The sequence below is a fragment of the Gaeumannomyces tritici genome (assembly GCF_000145635.1).
Source record: "Gaeumannomyces tritici R3-111a-1 unplaced genomic scaffold supercont2.6, whole genome shotgun sequence".
Classification (NCBI taxonomy): domain Eukaryota; kingdom Fungi; phylum Ascomycota; class Sordariomycetes; order Magnaporthales; family Magnaporthaceae; genus Gaeumannomyces; species Gaeumannomyces tritici.
Window position 1 is genome coordinate 642,597 of NW_008804550.1, and position 13,957 is coordinate 656,553.

General features: G+C 63.0%; 6 protein-coding genes across 6 annotated transcripts; 5 read left to right on the forward strand and 1 right to left on the reverse strand.

Annotated features, from left to right (window-relative positions):
- Window positions 1-31: 31 nt before the first annotated feature.
- Window positions 32-1,351, forward strand: GGTG_10574 (hypothetical protein; the record flags this gene model as incomplete). The annotated part of the gene is made up of 2 exons (XM_009228448.1): window positions 32-834; window positions 934-1,351. The coding sequence occupies 2 exons, from the start codon at window positions 32-34 to the stop codon at window positions 1,349-1,351; spliced, it is 1,221 nt and encodes a 406-aa protein (XP_009226712.1).
- Window positions 1,352-1,746: 395 nt separating this feature from the next.
- On the forward strand, window positions 1,747-4,452 carry GGTG_10575 (hypothetical protein). Its single transcript, XM_009228449.1, has 3 exons — window positions 1,747-2,367; window positions 2,446-3,364; window positions 3,440-4,452. Exons 1-3 carry the CDS (start codon window positions 2,275-2,277, stop codon window positions 3,904-3,906), a joined length of 1,479 nt encoding a protein of 492 aa, XP_009226713.1. The 5' UTR covers window positions 1,747-2,274; the 3' UTR covers window positions 3,907-4,452.
- Window positions 4,453-4,488: 36 nt separating this feature from the next.
- GGTG_10576 (hypothetical protein) lies at window positions 4,489-6,090 on the forward strand (the record flags this gene model as incomplete). Its single annotated transcript, XM_009228450.1, has 3 exons — window positions 4,489-4,596; window positions 4,709-5,595; window positions 5,934-6,090. The coding sequence occupies 3 exons, from the start codon at window positions 4,489-4,491 to the stop codon at window positions 6,088-6,090; spliced, it is 1,152 nt and encodes a 383-aa protein (XP_009226714.1).
- A 601-nt stretch (window positions 6,091-6,691) lies between these two features.
- GGTG_10577 (feruloyl esterase B) lies at window positions 6,692-8,521 on the forward strand (the record flags this gene model as incomplete). The annotated part of the gene is made up of 1 exon (XM_009228451.1): window positions 6,692-8,521. The coding sequence occupies one exon, from the start codon at window positions 6,692-6,694 to the stop codon at window positions 8,519-8,521; it is 1,830 nt and encodes a 609-aa protein (XP_009226715.1).
- Window positions 8,522-8,727: 206 nt separating this feature from the next.
- GGTG_10578 (hypothetical protein) lies at window positions 8,728-9,522 on the reverse strand (the record flags this gene model as incomplete). Its single annotated transcript, XM_009228452.1, has 2 exons — window positions 9,420-9,522; window positions 8,728-8,878 (listed from the first exon to the last, which is right to left on the reverse strand). Exons 1-2 carry the CDS (start codon window positions 9,476-9,478, stop codon window positions 8,728-8,730), a joined length of 210 nt encoding a protein of 69 aa, XP_009226716.1. The 5' UTR covers window positions 9,479-9,522.
- A 1,391-nt stretch (window positions 9,523-10,913) lies between these two features.
- Window positions 10,914-13,308, forward strand: GGTG_10579 (hypothetical protein). Its single transcript, XM_009228453.1, has 3 exons — window positions 10,914-11,419; window positions 11,499-12,506; window positions 12,581-13,308. The coding sequence occupies exons 1-3, from the start codon at window positions 11,314-11,316 to the stop codon at window positions 12,943-12,945; spliced, it is 1,479 nt and encodes a 492-aa protein (XP_009226717.1). The 5' UTR covers window positions 10,914-11,313; the 3' UTR covers window positions 12,946-13,308.
- The last annotated feature ends 649 nt before the right edge of the window (window positions 13,309-13,957 follow it).

Sequence of the window (13,957 nt, forward strand, 5' to 3'; positions counted from 1 at the left end):
TCTTTGAAGCACCAAGTCCCGCAGAGTAACCATGGTCCACTTTACGCTCCCAACCATCTTCCTCCTCGCCGCCGCCGCCGCCGCCGGCCTCGCCTCGGCCGCCGCCCCCGTCTCCACGAGCGGCAGCTGCGGCGGCGCGGCGGGCGGGGCCACGTGCCAGGGCAGCGCGTTCGGCAACTGCTGCTCGCCGTACGGCTACTGCGGCAGGACGGCCGCCTTCTGCGGCGCCGGGTGCGACTCCAAGTTCGGCACGTGCGACGACGCCGGCGCCGGCGCCAAGGTCAGCAACGACGGCACCTGCGGCGGCCTCACGCTCTCGGGCGGCGCCGGCAGCGGCAGCACCTGCAAGGGGAGCGCGTTCGGGAAGTGCTGCTCCGAGTACGGCTTCTGCGGCGACTCGGACGCGTTCTGCGGGGCCGGCTGCCAGGCCGGGTTCGGGTCCTGCAGCAGCGCCGCGGGGTCGGGGTCGGGGACGACGGACGTAAAGGCCACGCGGGATGGGAGCTGCGGCAAGGCCAACGGCGGGACGACGTGTGCGGGGGCCGGGTTCGGGAGCTGCTGCAGCGCGTACGGGTATTGCGGGTCGACGTCGCTGCACTGCGGCCAGGGTTGCGATCCCAAGTACGGTACTTGCAGCGGTGGCGACAGCAGCAGCAGCAGCAGCAGCAGCAGCAGCAGCAGCGCCAGCGCCAGCGCCTCCAAGTCGTCGGCTTCTTCGGCCAAGGGAACCGTAGCCGGCACCACCTCCGCCGCCGCGTCGCCGACGGTCAAGGCCACGCCTGACGGAAGTTGCGGTGGCGCCAACGGCTACAGCTGTCCTGCTGGCCAATGCTGGTATGCTTACCTTTTTTCCCCATCTCTTTTCCTGTACACCCTTGTTGTGCTGGAACGTTTTTTCAAACATCAACAGCTAACCACACGACTACCCCCCAGCTCCAAAAACGGCTGGTGCGGCACCTCGGACGACTTCTGCTCCTTCGGCTGCAAGGCGGCCTTCGGCACCTGCCAGGCGTGCCCGGGCTCGGCGTGCAGCAGCACCGTCCAGGGCGGCTCGCCGACGTGCGGCGACGACGGCGGCAAGTGCTTCGTGCAGGGCGGCAAGAAGTTCATGGTCAACTGCGACGGCAAGCTGGCGTCGGGCGACTGGGTGGACGGCGGCGACACGTCGTCCATCAACACGCTCGCGGCCTGCGTCGCGGCCTGCGCCAAGACGACGGGCTGCGTCGTGGCCAACATGTACACGGGCATGGGTCAGAAGAGCTGCTCGCTGCTGGGGTCCTTCGCGGGCCGGCAGACGAGCTCGGGGGCCGTGGGGCAGTTTGCCTATGTCAAAAGCAGCGGGTGTTCTTGAGGGGTGGTTTTCTACTCTCTTGCAGCCTTTGCAGTCTTGGTCGGTTTGTTGGCGCCATCACAAATATTGAGCCCCCACAGAGGTGGCGCCTGAAGCGGGGATTATTTACTGCTTCCCCACACTAACGCAGGCCAAGGTTTACGGGTGGCGTTCCGCTGCCGGCTGGGCGTATGGTCCTGATTCAGCTCTTGATTCAATGCATTCGTGCCTCGTCTTGGCCATTCCAGCGACTGTTGTAGAGGTTTACTGCTTTTGTTTTGACTGGTAGCGGGTTAGACGAGACGGATAGACCGTAGTGACACGGGCAGATAAATCCCTTCCACACCGACTCACCTCCCACGCGACGATCCCACCCCTCCGCAAAACGCACCCAATCAGAGCACCCTCGGCTCTTTGTCGGAGCCATCAAGGCCCCTCAGTGCTCCTCCTGTGCCGCTGCATCCCACTTGCCGGGGGCTGGGAAGGATTGAGCCAGCAATAAATCCTTGGGGTCGTCTGGCTGAGTTGCCCCGATATTTGCTGCATCCGATTCTGATGGAGGGTAGCGGGCAGGGCACATGGAGACGCACATGGACAAGCCATGGATGTGGGAGGAGCCGCTCAGAAACATGTCGGTCGGCGTTGGTCGGAAAAGACAACCAGACCAGGGGGATCGGCTAATAAAATAACTCTGCGGTCATGTGCCGACTGATGCGCTGCTGCTGCTGCTGCTGCATGACCGACGAGGGGGTCTAGACGCGTCAAAAAGCTTAGTCTCGGCCGCCCCCGAATCCTATTTTACCCCCGGCGCTTCCCACCATCTTTCTCCGGTGCTCTTGGACGCACTCTTCGCTGCGCTTCTTGGTGGCAGGCGAAACATCGTCTCTGCCCGTCGACGACCGGCTTCGTGGTGCCCATCCGAATAAGTCAGAGCATCGTCGACAATGGCTTCAACCAACGAAAAGCAGTCCGTAGCGGCCCCAGACGTAGACACGGCCGAAAACAGCAAGCGGGAGTCGGGGTCTGCTGTCCATGATGTATGCCAGCCCCGGTATTACTCGGCAAGACAAGACCGCGACAAGACACAGACGCGCTGACCCAAAGCCAACAACCAGGAGTCGATGCTGCCCCAGTCCTACACCCCCGAGGAGGAGCAGGCGGTGGTGCGGAAGCAGGACATGGCTATCCTGCCGCTCTCGGCCGGCATCTACTTCCTCTGCTACCTGGACCGGTCCAACATCGGCAACGCCAAGATCCTCAACTCGAGCACCCGCAACGACATGCAGAGCGAGACGGGCACGAGCAACTACCAGTTTACGATAGCGCTCATGGTCTTCCTTATCGCCTACGCCATCTTCGAGGTGCCGTCCAACGTGCTGCTCAAGAAGCTGCGCCCCAGCCGCTGGATCGCCTTCCTCATGTTCTCGTGGGGCGCCATGACCATGGCCCTGGGCGGCGTGCACGACTTTGCCGGCATGGCCGCCCTGCGCTTCCTGCTGGGCATGTTCGAGGCCGGCCTGTTCCCGGGACTGGTCTACTACCTCACGTTCTGGTACAAGTCGGACGAGCGCTCGCTGCGCGTCGCCCTGATCCTGGCCAGCGCCACTCTGGCGGGCGCCTTTGGCGGCGCCATCGCGTACGGCATCGGGCACATGAACGGCGTGCACGGCCTGTCCGCCTGGCGCTGGCTCTTCATCCTCGAGGGCATCCCGAGCTGCCTCTCGGCCGTGCTCGTCTGGTTCCTGCTGCCCGACTACCCGGAGGAGTGGTCGGGCCTGTCGACGCGCGAGCGCGACGTGGCCGCGGCCCGCCTGGCCGTCGAGGGCTCCAAGAGCAGCCACAGCTCCATGAGCTGGGCAGAGGCCGTCGGCACTCTGACCGACTGGCGCCTGTACGGTCACTACGTCGTCTACTTTGCCATCTCGGCGCCCTTTAGCAGCCTGTCGTACTTTACGCCCACCATCACGGCCGGGCTGGGGTTTTTCGACCTGCACGCGCAGCTGATGACGGTACCGCCTTATGCGGTGGCTTATGGTGCGTATATCGGCTGCCTCTGAAGTTTTGTCCCCTGACCGACCAATGTCTCTAACATGAAGAAAAAAAAACCAGTCGTCCAAATCCTCGTCAGCTGGTCCGCCGACCGCACCAACGCGCGCGGCCTGCACGCCGCGGCCCTCGCGGCCGTCGGCGCCATCGGGTTCCTGGTGTCCGCCCTGCTTCCGCCCACGGCGTTCCTGCCGCGGTTCGGCTGCCTGATCGTGGCGGCGGCGGGGGCCTTCAGCTGCATCCCACCCATGCTGGGGTGGCTGTCGTCCAACGTGCACAGCACCGCGGCCACGGGCCTGGCCATCGCGCTCAACGTCAGCTTCGGCGGCGGCCTCGGCCAGATCCCGGGCGTGTGGATCTACAAGGCCGACGAGGCGGCGAGGGGCTACCCGACCGGCCACCTCGTCAACGCGGGCATGATGTTCTTCGTCGCGGCCGGGTGCGTGGCGCTGCGGGTATACTACGGCTGGCTGAACGGGCGGCTCCTGAGGGAGAACCCGGCTGGCGACGTGCGGCTATATAGGCTGTAGAGGGGATGGATGGATTGGATTGGCGGTGATGGGGTGATGGGATGGGGAAGGATTCACAACTGCCATATGTTAGGATCGACATCCTGTCCTCCATCCCCACATGGCCAGGGAGGCCTGGGGAAGCAAGCGAAAGACAGGAAAAATAAATCCCGACTGCCCTGTCTCACAAATATCGACGCCGACCCTGTGCACCGACCAGTTATTTCGTGTGCTGCAGCAACAAAGCCGACGGGTCTTAATCCGTGCTCCATCGCCCACACAACATCTCGGCTTTTTCCATGCCATCCTGGACCATATCCCTAGACTTGCCCCTAGCCCAATCTAGCCACGGCATTTTTGTGACCGAGCCCGCTGTTGCTGGTTCAAGCCAGGCGGGTGGTGATGTGAGGAGCAGGAGGTGAGGGGTCAGTTACATCGCAAGCCGGTTAGAAGTAGATGGCAGCCGTTTTTGTCTTGTTTTTCCCCACCAAGCAAACCGCACCTGGTTCCGGCCTCTGCCCTCCGACTAGATACACCGCTGCGGTGTTTTTGCTTCCGGCTGGCACGCCGAGTCGACATTTTCCGTGCAACATCTCCAGAAGAATGCGGAGCAGCATCTTTTTGGGCAAGGTGTTGGGGACGATCCGCCCTGAAGTCGCGGTGGAAATGCGGAACGGCGCTCTCAAGAGCTGGGGCGCGCCATGGCTCGAGGTCAATAAATAGGCTGTCTCCTGGCCGGCTGGGAGTTGCTGAAAGTCTTTCTGTATCGCCACCCTCGATCACCATCCTCAACTAAACACCTTCGCCCGTGGTCTCGCTCCAGCAACAGAGCAAAACCGCCACCATGGTCACCATCAAGGCCCTCCTCGGGCTCGCCCTCACCCTCTCCGCCCACCTCGCCGCCGCCGAGCCCCTCCACCGGCGCCAGGACACATCGGACGTGCCCGTCGAGCTGGCCGCCAACCCGTCCACGGGCTGCAACAAGGCCCCCACCATCACGTCGGGCACCAAGTCCATCACCGTCAACGGCCGGAACCGCCAGTACGTGGTCCGCGTGCCCAACAACTACGACCGCGCCCGCGCCTACCGCCTCATCTTCGCCTTCCACTGGGTCGGCGGCACCATGAACGACGTGGCCGGCGGCGGCACCGACCGCGAGCTGTGGTCCTACTATGGGCAGCAGCGCGTCGCCGGCGAGGCCGCCATCCTCGTCGCCCCGCAGGGCAACGGCAACGGCTGGGCCAACTCGGGCGGCGAGGACATCGCCTTCGTGGACGCCATGGTGGCCCAGCTGCAAGGGGGCCTGTGCGTCGACACGCGCCAGCTGTACGCCATCGGCTTCAGCTACGGCGGGTCCATGAGCTACTCGATCGCCTGCAGCCGCGCAAAGGTCTTCAGGGGCGTGGCCGTCATCAGCGGCGGGCAGCTGAGCGGGTGCGCCGGCGGCTCCGACCCCATCGCCTATCTGGGCATCCACGGCATCACCGACGGCACGCTCGGCATCGCGAGCGGGAGGGGCCTGCGGGACCGGTTCGTGCGCAACAACGGCTGCAGCAGCATCAGCCCCAGCGAGCCGGCGCGCGGGAGCGGCGTCCACGTCAAGACCGAGTACCCGGGCTGTAAGGCCGGGTTCCCCGTCACCTGGATCGCGTTCGACGGCGGACACTGGCCCGGCGCCGTCGACAACGGCCCGGAGAGCGGCGCAAAGTCGTATGTGCCCGGCGAGATCTGGGGTTTCTTCAACAAGCTGACTTGAGAGAAGTGGGGGTCATGTTGTTGGTGGTGGTGGTGTTGAGCTGGTGGCTAGTGGTCTGTGTAGCCGACGGTGTTTTCTATTCTTGCTTGTGTGCTGTTTTCGCATGCCTGCCAGCTGCCCGTCGCAACCATTCGTTTTGCTGGCACCTTCTCTGTCGTTGTTTTGCTTCATCCTGTACATAGTTCTTTTGATAGCCTTTGTTTACCCGTCTCCGTACATACCTACATACAACTCGGAACCTTCCTGATCAATCTCACAGCAGGAAGATCATGTCAAAGCTCTAAAATCACAGTCGAGCTCGCATCAACCATCCCATCAACCCACCGGCATTCTGCAAGGCCAGCAGCCCTTTCCCGCCTGGAGAGCGCCAAGCCCTCGGCATCAACGGCCGGGAGCCAGAAGCAGCACAGGCCCCGTCGTTTGGTGCCGATGCAAGCGTGCTGCACTGATACGGCGCCTACCCCGCACGGGCACTATCGCCATGCAGTCTGGGTGCGCCGCCCGAGCTGGACGGATTGGGTTTGGAGGCGGCAGTTGGAGGGAGTCCGTTTGCAGCTCTCGGATTCGCTGGCTGGCTGGCTGGCTGGCTGGCGAACTGCGAGGGCTGTGTCTGTACCCCGAACGAGCCGCGCTGCCTGCTGCTCCATGCTCCCTCCCAACAAGGCAGCTCCCGGTTACCTGCTCGCACCCCCCACACGCACCTACTGTGTAACCCATCACTACGACGCAAAAGGCAGCTGCAATAAGAAAACCAGCGTTTGCGGACCCAATACCACGCGGCTTTGAGTGACCAGGGGGTCCTATTGGTCACTGTATTGCAGAGCCATCATGAACTCGGGAAAGGAGTCGCATGGTCCGACGCGCCCCACTGACAAGACTGATGCGGATCGGGGCCATGCTAGCGTCCACCATCTTGATAAGAGGACTGGACGGGGGCTACACGAGATGGCGAGCATGTCAAGTCAAGGCAAAGCGCACCGCCCAGCGAGGTACTACCAACAGCAGCCGGGAATCGACACAGCATTGGACCGCTGGAGGTTAGTGGCCATCATGATCATGGTCGTACCCATCGTTTGGGCACTGGCCGTCGCTCTAGCCGGCCGGGGCGCGGTCGGCTTCAGCATCCCCTTTGACGCGTTCCGATCGCTCAGCGGCCTCCACGGCGCCTCCCACACCACCACCGCCGCCTGCGAGCCGGCCACCTTCAGCGCCCTGTTGCCCGCCAACGCGGTCGTCGAGAACGTCACGTCCGTCCCCGAGGGCGGCACCTTTGGCGAGGGCGAGGCCAACCTGCTCTCGCCCAAGGACCCGACGGGCCTGCCGCGGCTGTGCGCCGTCATCGTCAAGGTCGCGAGCTCGCCCGGCTCGAGCTTCCGGTTCGGCATGTTCCTGCCCACGGCGCCGGGCCGGTGGAACGGGCGGTTCCTGGTCGTGGGGAACGGCGGGTTCGGCGGCGGCATCACGTGGCGCCAGATGGCCGAGTCGGGGCCGCACCACGGCTTCGCGACCCTGGCGACCGACACGGGGCACAACTCGAAGCCCCTGGACTCGGACTGGGCCCTCAACAGCCCCGAGTCGAGGACCGACTGGGGCTGGCGCGCGCTGCACGAGTCGGTGGCGCTGGGCAAGAAAATCACGCGCGCCTTCTACGGCCGCGGCAGAAAAAAGGACCGCATGTACTCGTACTATTCGAGCTGCTCGACGGGCGGGCGCCAGGGGCTTAAAGAGATCCAGATGTCGCCCGACAGCTTCGACGGTGTGCTGGTCGGGGCGCCGGCGTGGTGGACGAGCCACCTCAACACGTTCGCGGCCAAGACGGGCATCCATAACCTGCCGTTCGACGCACCGCACCACGTGCCCGTGGAGCTGTTCGCGGCCATATCGCGCGAGGCGGTGCGGCAGTGCGACGGCGACGACGGCGTCGTCGACGGCATCATCTCGGCGCCCGACGAGTGCGGCTTCAACCTCGGCGCCATGCGCTGCGGCAACCCGGGTGTCAACGGCTCCGAATGCCTGACCGACTCGCAGATCCAGACGGTGCGCAACATCTACGCCGACTGGCGGCGCGAGGGCGCAGCAGCAGCAGACCCCGCCTCCGCGACCACCACGTACAGCGGGGGGCCGGCACCGCCAGTCAAGGCGGCGTCGGCGCCCGCGGTACTCGGGGCCGACGAGGACCTACTATACCCGGGGCTGAACCCGGGCACCGAGGAGGGCTGGCACGTGCTCTTCAACGGCACGGAGCCGAGCCCGTTCGGCTCAGGCTACATCCGCAACTTCCTGTTCGACGACCCGGCCTGGGACTGGCGCGCCTTCAACGACAGCATCCTGGACCTCGCGGCGAGCGCGGACCCGGGCGGGCCGACGGCGGACCGGTACGACATCACGCCGTTCCGGCGGCGAGGCGGCAAGGTGCTGCTGTACCACGGCACGGCCGACGGGCTGGTGCCGCTGCGGGGCACGCACCTGTACTACGAGCGCACGCGGCAGGCCATGGGCAAAAGAAAAGACGACGACGACGACGACGACGACGACGGCCTCGGCGACTTCTTCCGCTACTTTTTGGTGCCGGGCATGGGCCACTGCGCCGGCGCGCCCACGGCCTGGTCGTTCGGGGCGTCGGGGCAGGCGAGCGCGCTCAACGCGTCGGCGTGGTCGGTGCCGGGTTTCGCCGACGAACGGCACGACGCCCTGCTAGCGCTGGTGGGCTGGGTCGAGGCCGGCAGGGCCGTAGACCAGATCGTGGCCACCACGTGGAGTGACCCCCAGGACGCCGGCTCGGGCGTCGACAGCCAGCGCCCGCTGTGCCCCTTCCCCAAGCGCGCCGTTTGGGACAGGGTCGGGGATGTGCGCGAGGCGGGGAGCTGGAGGTGTGAGTAGGGAAAGCTGTGGTAGGTGTGGGTAAAATGAGGGAAGCCGGGGTGCGGCGCTGTGGGTAAAATGCAAGGGATGTGGATAACTGTGGTGTGGGTAAAACTCCGATTTACTAAGGGCACCTATTGAATTTGGTACCAAGAGGGGCTGGAACACGTGCCGGGACACCCTGCAAGCAGAGCGGAAGATTCCTAAATTTTAGCCGCCCTCCGTTACCTTTCGGGTCCCCTCTTGGCCTGTGCGGCGCAGCGGGGGCCCTCCCTAGTGGCTGTGGAGCTGCCCGCATCGACCAGCTCCCACAGCCACAAGACGACGGTCCCCAGCCCCGTGAGACGGGCTGCCGTGGGGCCCCAACACCACAGGCTGCGACGGATGTTGTCAGATGAAGGAGGCAAAAAAACAACAAAAAAAACATCACCGCAACGTCCAACGCCAGGCTCAATTCAGCTGATCGACATGCCGGGAAATCACTTAATGCGTTCCGCTTCCCCGTGCGGGGGTGATGACAGATTCGGGAATTCGTAATTCTAGTACGGGGCCTGACCTCAATGATCTACGTGATTTGGCATCCGCTCAGACAGCTCTGACAAGCCAGAAACGATTGCAATCTCCCCGTTCATCTTGTCTCCATGCCACAACATATATCGAACAAACAACAAACAGAGAGTGACAGATAGCAGCCGACAAGAAACGAAACCTGGGCCCTCGAGGGAGGGACAGCCTTGTCCCCGGTGGACCCCAGCCATGTTAGCGCCGGGAAGAAAGACATTAAGCTCAAACCGCATAGCATGAGCCCTCCCCGATCTGGGCGCCTAATTTTCGGTCGCAAGGCCCACACCCACGCACGACGCCATCATCCTCAGGCCAACAGAAACAAGCGAATGCCTTGCGGGCAGGGCAGTACGCGTCCATGGCGGCCCAAACGACACCACGCCCAGGTGTGCGGCCCTGCGTCCGGATCATGTTGTAGAGATCCCGGGGGGAAAGTCATGGGTGGGCGTATCGGCAAGTCCCTCGTGGCATTGTCATTCTTTACCCATGGCCAGCTGAGCTTGAGCTGCATGCGGGTGGTTGTTGGGTGCCCGTTCCTGAGCTTCCTGCTAGCCACGCGGGGATTCCAAGCGGGAGACACAGCCCTCCCACGCTGCACGGAGCCTTTTTTTTTTGTCCCTGGCGGCCGCCAATGGCTGCGAGGGCTGCTGGTTCAGACGTGGTGCTGGTGCTTACTCCACAGCCTTGTGGGTCCAGCTAGCTAGATCTGGTACGTACCGTGCACAGACCACTTACGGCGGCTGGCGTGCCGGTCCCCAACTCACAATAGCTTGAGAGCCCGATCGGACAGGGGTTTCCAAAAATGATGGTTGTTGGAGTCCCAGAGTCCGAGCCTTCGAGCCCCAGATGTGCATGGCTTTCCAGCTTGGCCTGCATGATGGCGACGCACGCCTAGACCTACGTCCTGGTCTTACGTCAAGCCACTACGACACCCTCCCGGCTTCATCGTGCATTGCATGGCCTATTTTTGCTCCTCTCGACTGCCGTTGATGTGGCGCATCCGATGTTTGTGTCACAGCCGCTCACCGTCTTGATTTCACCCTCCCCCTCGTAACGTCATTGCCCCAGCTATCCCGCATAACTCTCACGGGGGAGCAGCGACTGCGCAGCAGATGGGCTCGACCGCTGGCACAGTCGCCGTAGATGGTGCGTGGGTGTCAAGGTCGGCCCCCAAAGACTTCGAGTTTCAGAAACGGCCTCCGGGGGAGCCCGAAATTAGGCTTCCTTCACAACGCTGGAGAATGCACCGTCTCTGTCTCGTGTTCCTTTCGATATAGTAAGCATGGACAGCAACAAAACAGGATGTAAAACAGTGGCCAGGCAAACAGAAAACTGGAATAAGATCCAGATGCAAATACAAACGCGCAATCTTGGTCAAATTGCCGCAACAACACCAGGAAATCAAATCAACAAACGCATCGTACTATGCAAGCCGCCGCCGTCACACCCTGGCAATCTATGCAGACCGTCCCGTGATTTGGCACCTCCCAAGCCTCGCGTAAGGACGCTGCACGTTGGCAGCCCGTTGCTCTCAAACTTGATCATCGTGGGAGGGGCCGTCTTGGCCTGGCTGGAGGGCCAAATGGCAGGGCTACTCAGCCGAAATCGAGGCACGTTCCTCGGCCTCACCGTTCCATTTTCTTGGGGGTGCACTGGGGGGAGCAGCAGGACTACCTTGACCACATACAGACGGCCATGTACTTACTGTTCAAACCAGCCGGATTGCACTGTCCCCCACCCCCCAAAAATCGTTCCTGGGACCCGCTTGTGCTGCGGTGACAGGGGGCCCTGGACTGAGGGCCTGAGGGAGCACAACACAACCGCCGACGGTGGGGCTGTCGTAACCGTCGAGCTCCCTGATTGGCGTGGCCAGCCAGCCAGCGTTGGCGGCCTGCGTGAAGGAACACAAGCCGCCAGACCCCCGCCTCACTAACATCGACAGATAGCAATGCAAGCCGCCTGAGACCCCTGGTCGACGACGTCTGCCGCAACCTCCTGTCGCCAAACACATTCCTCGTCGTCCGCCATATATCTTGCCCCGGATCTCTGCCCCCATCGCTCATCATGGCTTTCCCCTCTCATCCGTCCCGGCGATCTCGCTATCAGATCCCCAAATCTCGTCCCGCCAAAACGCCTCGCGACCAGAAACGAGACCTGGTCGCGGCCCGCAGACGACTCACATCAACATCACGCTGCCTGCTCAGCCACCGACCCAGGGGCTCCCGCCGGCATCGACGCGGGCTTATATGCGGGCGCACCTGCTCTCCAACATGAACTCGCCTTTTCCCGACAACTACGCCCAGCACTACTTTGACAACACACAGAGCGCAAACATGGAAGGACATTCATCAGGTGAGTTGCGGGCTTGCGCTGCATGTCTACCTGCTTGGTGGACACTAGACATGATCAGCGCTGATGCGAGAACAACTAGGAACGACAGCAGGCCTCGGCGGCTTCGAGCCGAGACAGCTGCCTCTGCTCCAGCTCCAGACGCAGTGGCCGTCTTACCCACTTGTTGACCATTCCGTAGCTTCTGGCTCAGCGAGCGTCGACGCCAGCGGCTCCGAGATTGGCTTCGCGGACCTAGCGTCGTGGTCCAACACGCCTCTCCCACAGTCCGACTCGCCCCTCCCCCACAACACCACCATCCCCGGCGGCTACACCCACGTCGCCGGCGCCGGCGGCGCCTTCGCCACGGGCCAGTACCCGGCGGCCCTCGACCTGAGCGTACCGCCGCAGCAACTAGCCCCCGAGGACCTGGACGGCCGGCACAGGGCCGCCGGCACCCCCTACGAAACCACGCCCGTGGGGCCCACGCTCCGCGCAGAGAGCCACTTCGGCTTCCCCATGGCCGGCGGGCAGGACAGGATAGCCCTCGGCCACGGGCAGGGCGGCCACTCCAGGAACGGCTCTTCCGTCTCGCTGCCTATCAACCTGGTCTCGGCCTCGCCCGGCCGCGACTTTGACGAGGACGAGGACGGCAGCCCGGCGCGGCGCAAGCGGCCGCGGCGGAGCGACCCGTCCGCCGGCGGCGGCGCCGGCAGCCAGCTGGAGCAGGGCGCCCGGCGCTTCGCGTGCCCCTACCAGGTGGCCGACCCGTCGCTCGACTGCTTCCACACGGGCCGCCGCAACCGCCTGGGCGGCTGCCAGAGCATCTACCGCCTGCGCCAGCACTTCAAGCGCCGCCACCGCCGCTCGCACCGCTGCGAGACGTGCTGGAAGTCCTTTGAGCGCGCCGAGCTGGCCGACAAGCACCGCGAGAAGGGCGGCTGCAAGCCCGCAAACGGCCAGAGCGAGATGTTCATGACGCCCGAGCAGGAGAAGGAGGTGGAGAAGTCGGTCGGGTCCAGGAGCGAGGAGGAGTGCTGGTGGGACATCTTTCGCGTGCTCATCGGCGGCGAGACGGACCTGGTCGCGCTGCAGGCGCGCTACTCTGCCTGTGAGTTTTTGTTGCGGTCCTGCTTTCCACTTGCGCTTCTTTTTTTTTTTTTGCTAACGGGCATTCCTCATCAGACTACCTCCCCAACAGCAGGGAGATGGGCATCATGGCCCAACCACACAGCATGCTCCCAGCCCAGCAGTTCGGCCACCCATCGAGCCACCACTACGACATGACGAGCCTGATGGACCAGGAGTACATGCTCACCGACGCCTCGTTCGAGCTCCAGTCGGCCTCCCAGGACACCATCACTCTACGCCACGGCGGCATCGAGGGCCAGAGCTACGACCACCGCCACCCCGACGCCAGCGCCGCCCAGACCCACCTCGGCCGCATCCGCGAGCTCGTCTCCATGGGCCTCGACGACCAGGCCAGCGCGCGCGACTCGCTGGCGCAGATCAGGGCCATCCTGCCCGCCCTGGAGCAGAGCATCCGGTAACGCTTGCGGGGGGACTGCTTGTGGCTTTGACTAATGTACTTTGCGCGGAAAAGCGGTACGGGTTTGGGTTTCTATACGGCCGTCACTCCTTTGAACGTTTGTATCATAGTATCTTTCCATATTCCCTTGGCCATGTGTTTATGGGCGGTTTTCCTGGACGACTTCTTTTTTTTTTGATATCCTATTTTCTTTTCGGCTTACTTTTCCTTTTGGTATAACCCGCACATTCCCTTCACGATATACGTGTTTTCATTTTGTATATTTCTCTAGGACTACCTCGAAATACTTGTCCATTTTCCTTTTTTCCTATTTGAGATACCCACAGCTTATTTCCATCGGTCTCGAACCTGTAGCCATTTTGCCGCAACTTACGGTCCTTGCCTCGTCAAGATCTATTTTCTCGTCCACTCCTCGGCTTTTTCGACAAGCGCAGAGACGGACAGCTGTAACCTTCACCGGGTTATGACACTTTGACCCGGTCCCTGTCGCAAGGGCGAGCCCGTGTTATCATGCCAAATAGAAAACGCCTCGCGCCCAGCCAAAATCTGCCTGGCGGCCCGCGTGCATGCATGACACCCGCATGTTGGCTCGCAATTTAGCCCAGCAGCAAACAAAAAAAAAAAAATGGCCCAGACCCCAGCAAGCCTTTTGCCAAAATTGGGCACCCAACAGTCAACACACCAGAGCGAGCAGCCGCGCAATCTCACTGCGTCGCCTCGGATCCCTGCAGCATCTCGATTGAATGTCCAGGCAGGCAGGCAGGCAGGCACCTAGCTAGGTACCTAGCATTTAGCCCTCCTTATCGGCAAGCGCACCACACACCCTCCATCACCCCGCCCCCCACATTTATTCTCCTGTCCAGCTCGGTGTGAGTGGCGCAGACCCCATCACCCTCCCTTCTGCCCAACAGCCGACGCGAAAGGGGGACGGGGGGCGCCACCCTTACCGAGCATTCGGGCCGGGCGAAGTTTATTCCTATCCTACCTATCCTAGGGGCTGACGCTGCAGCTTG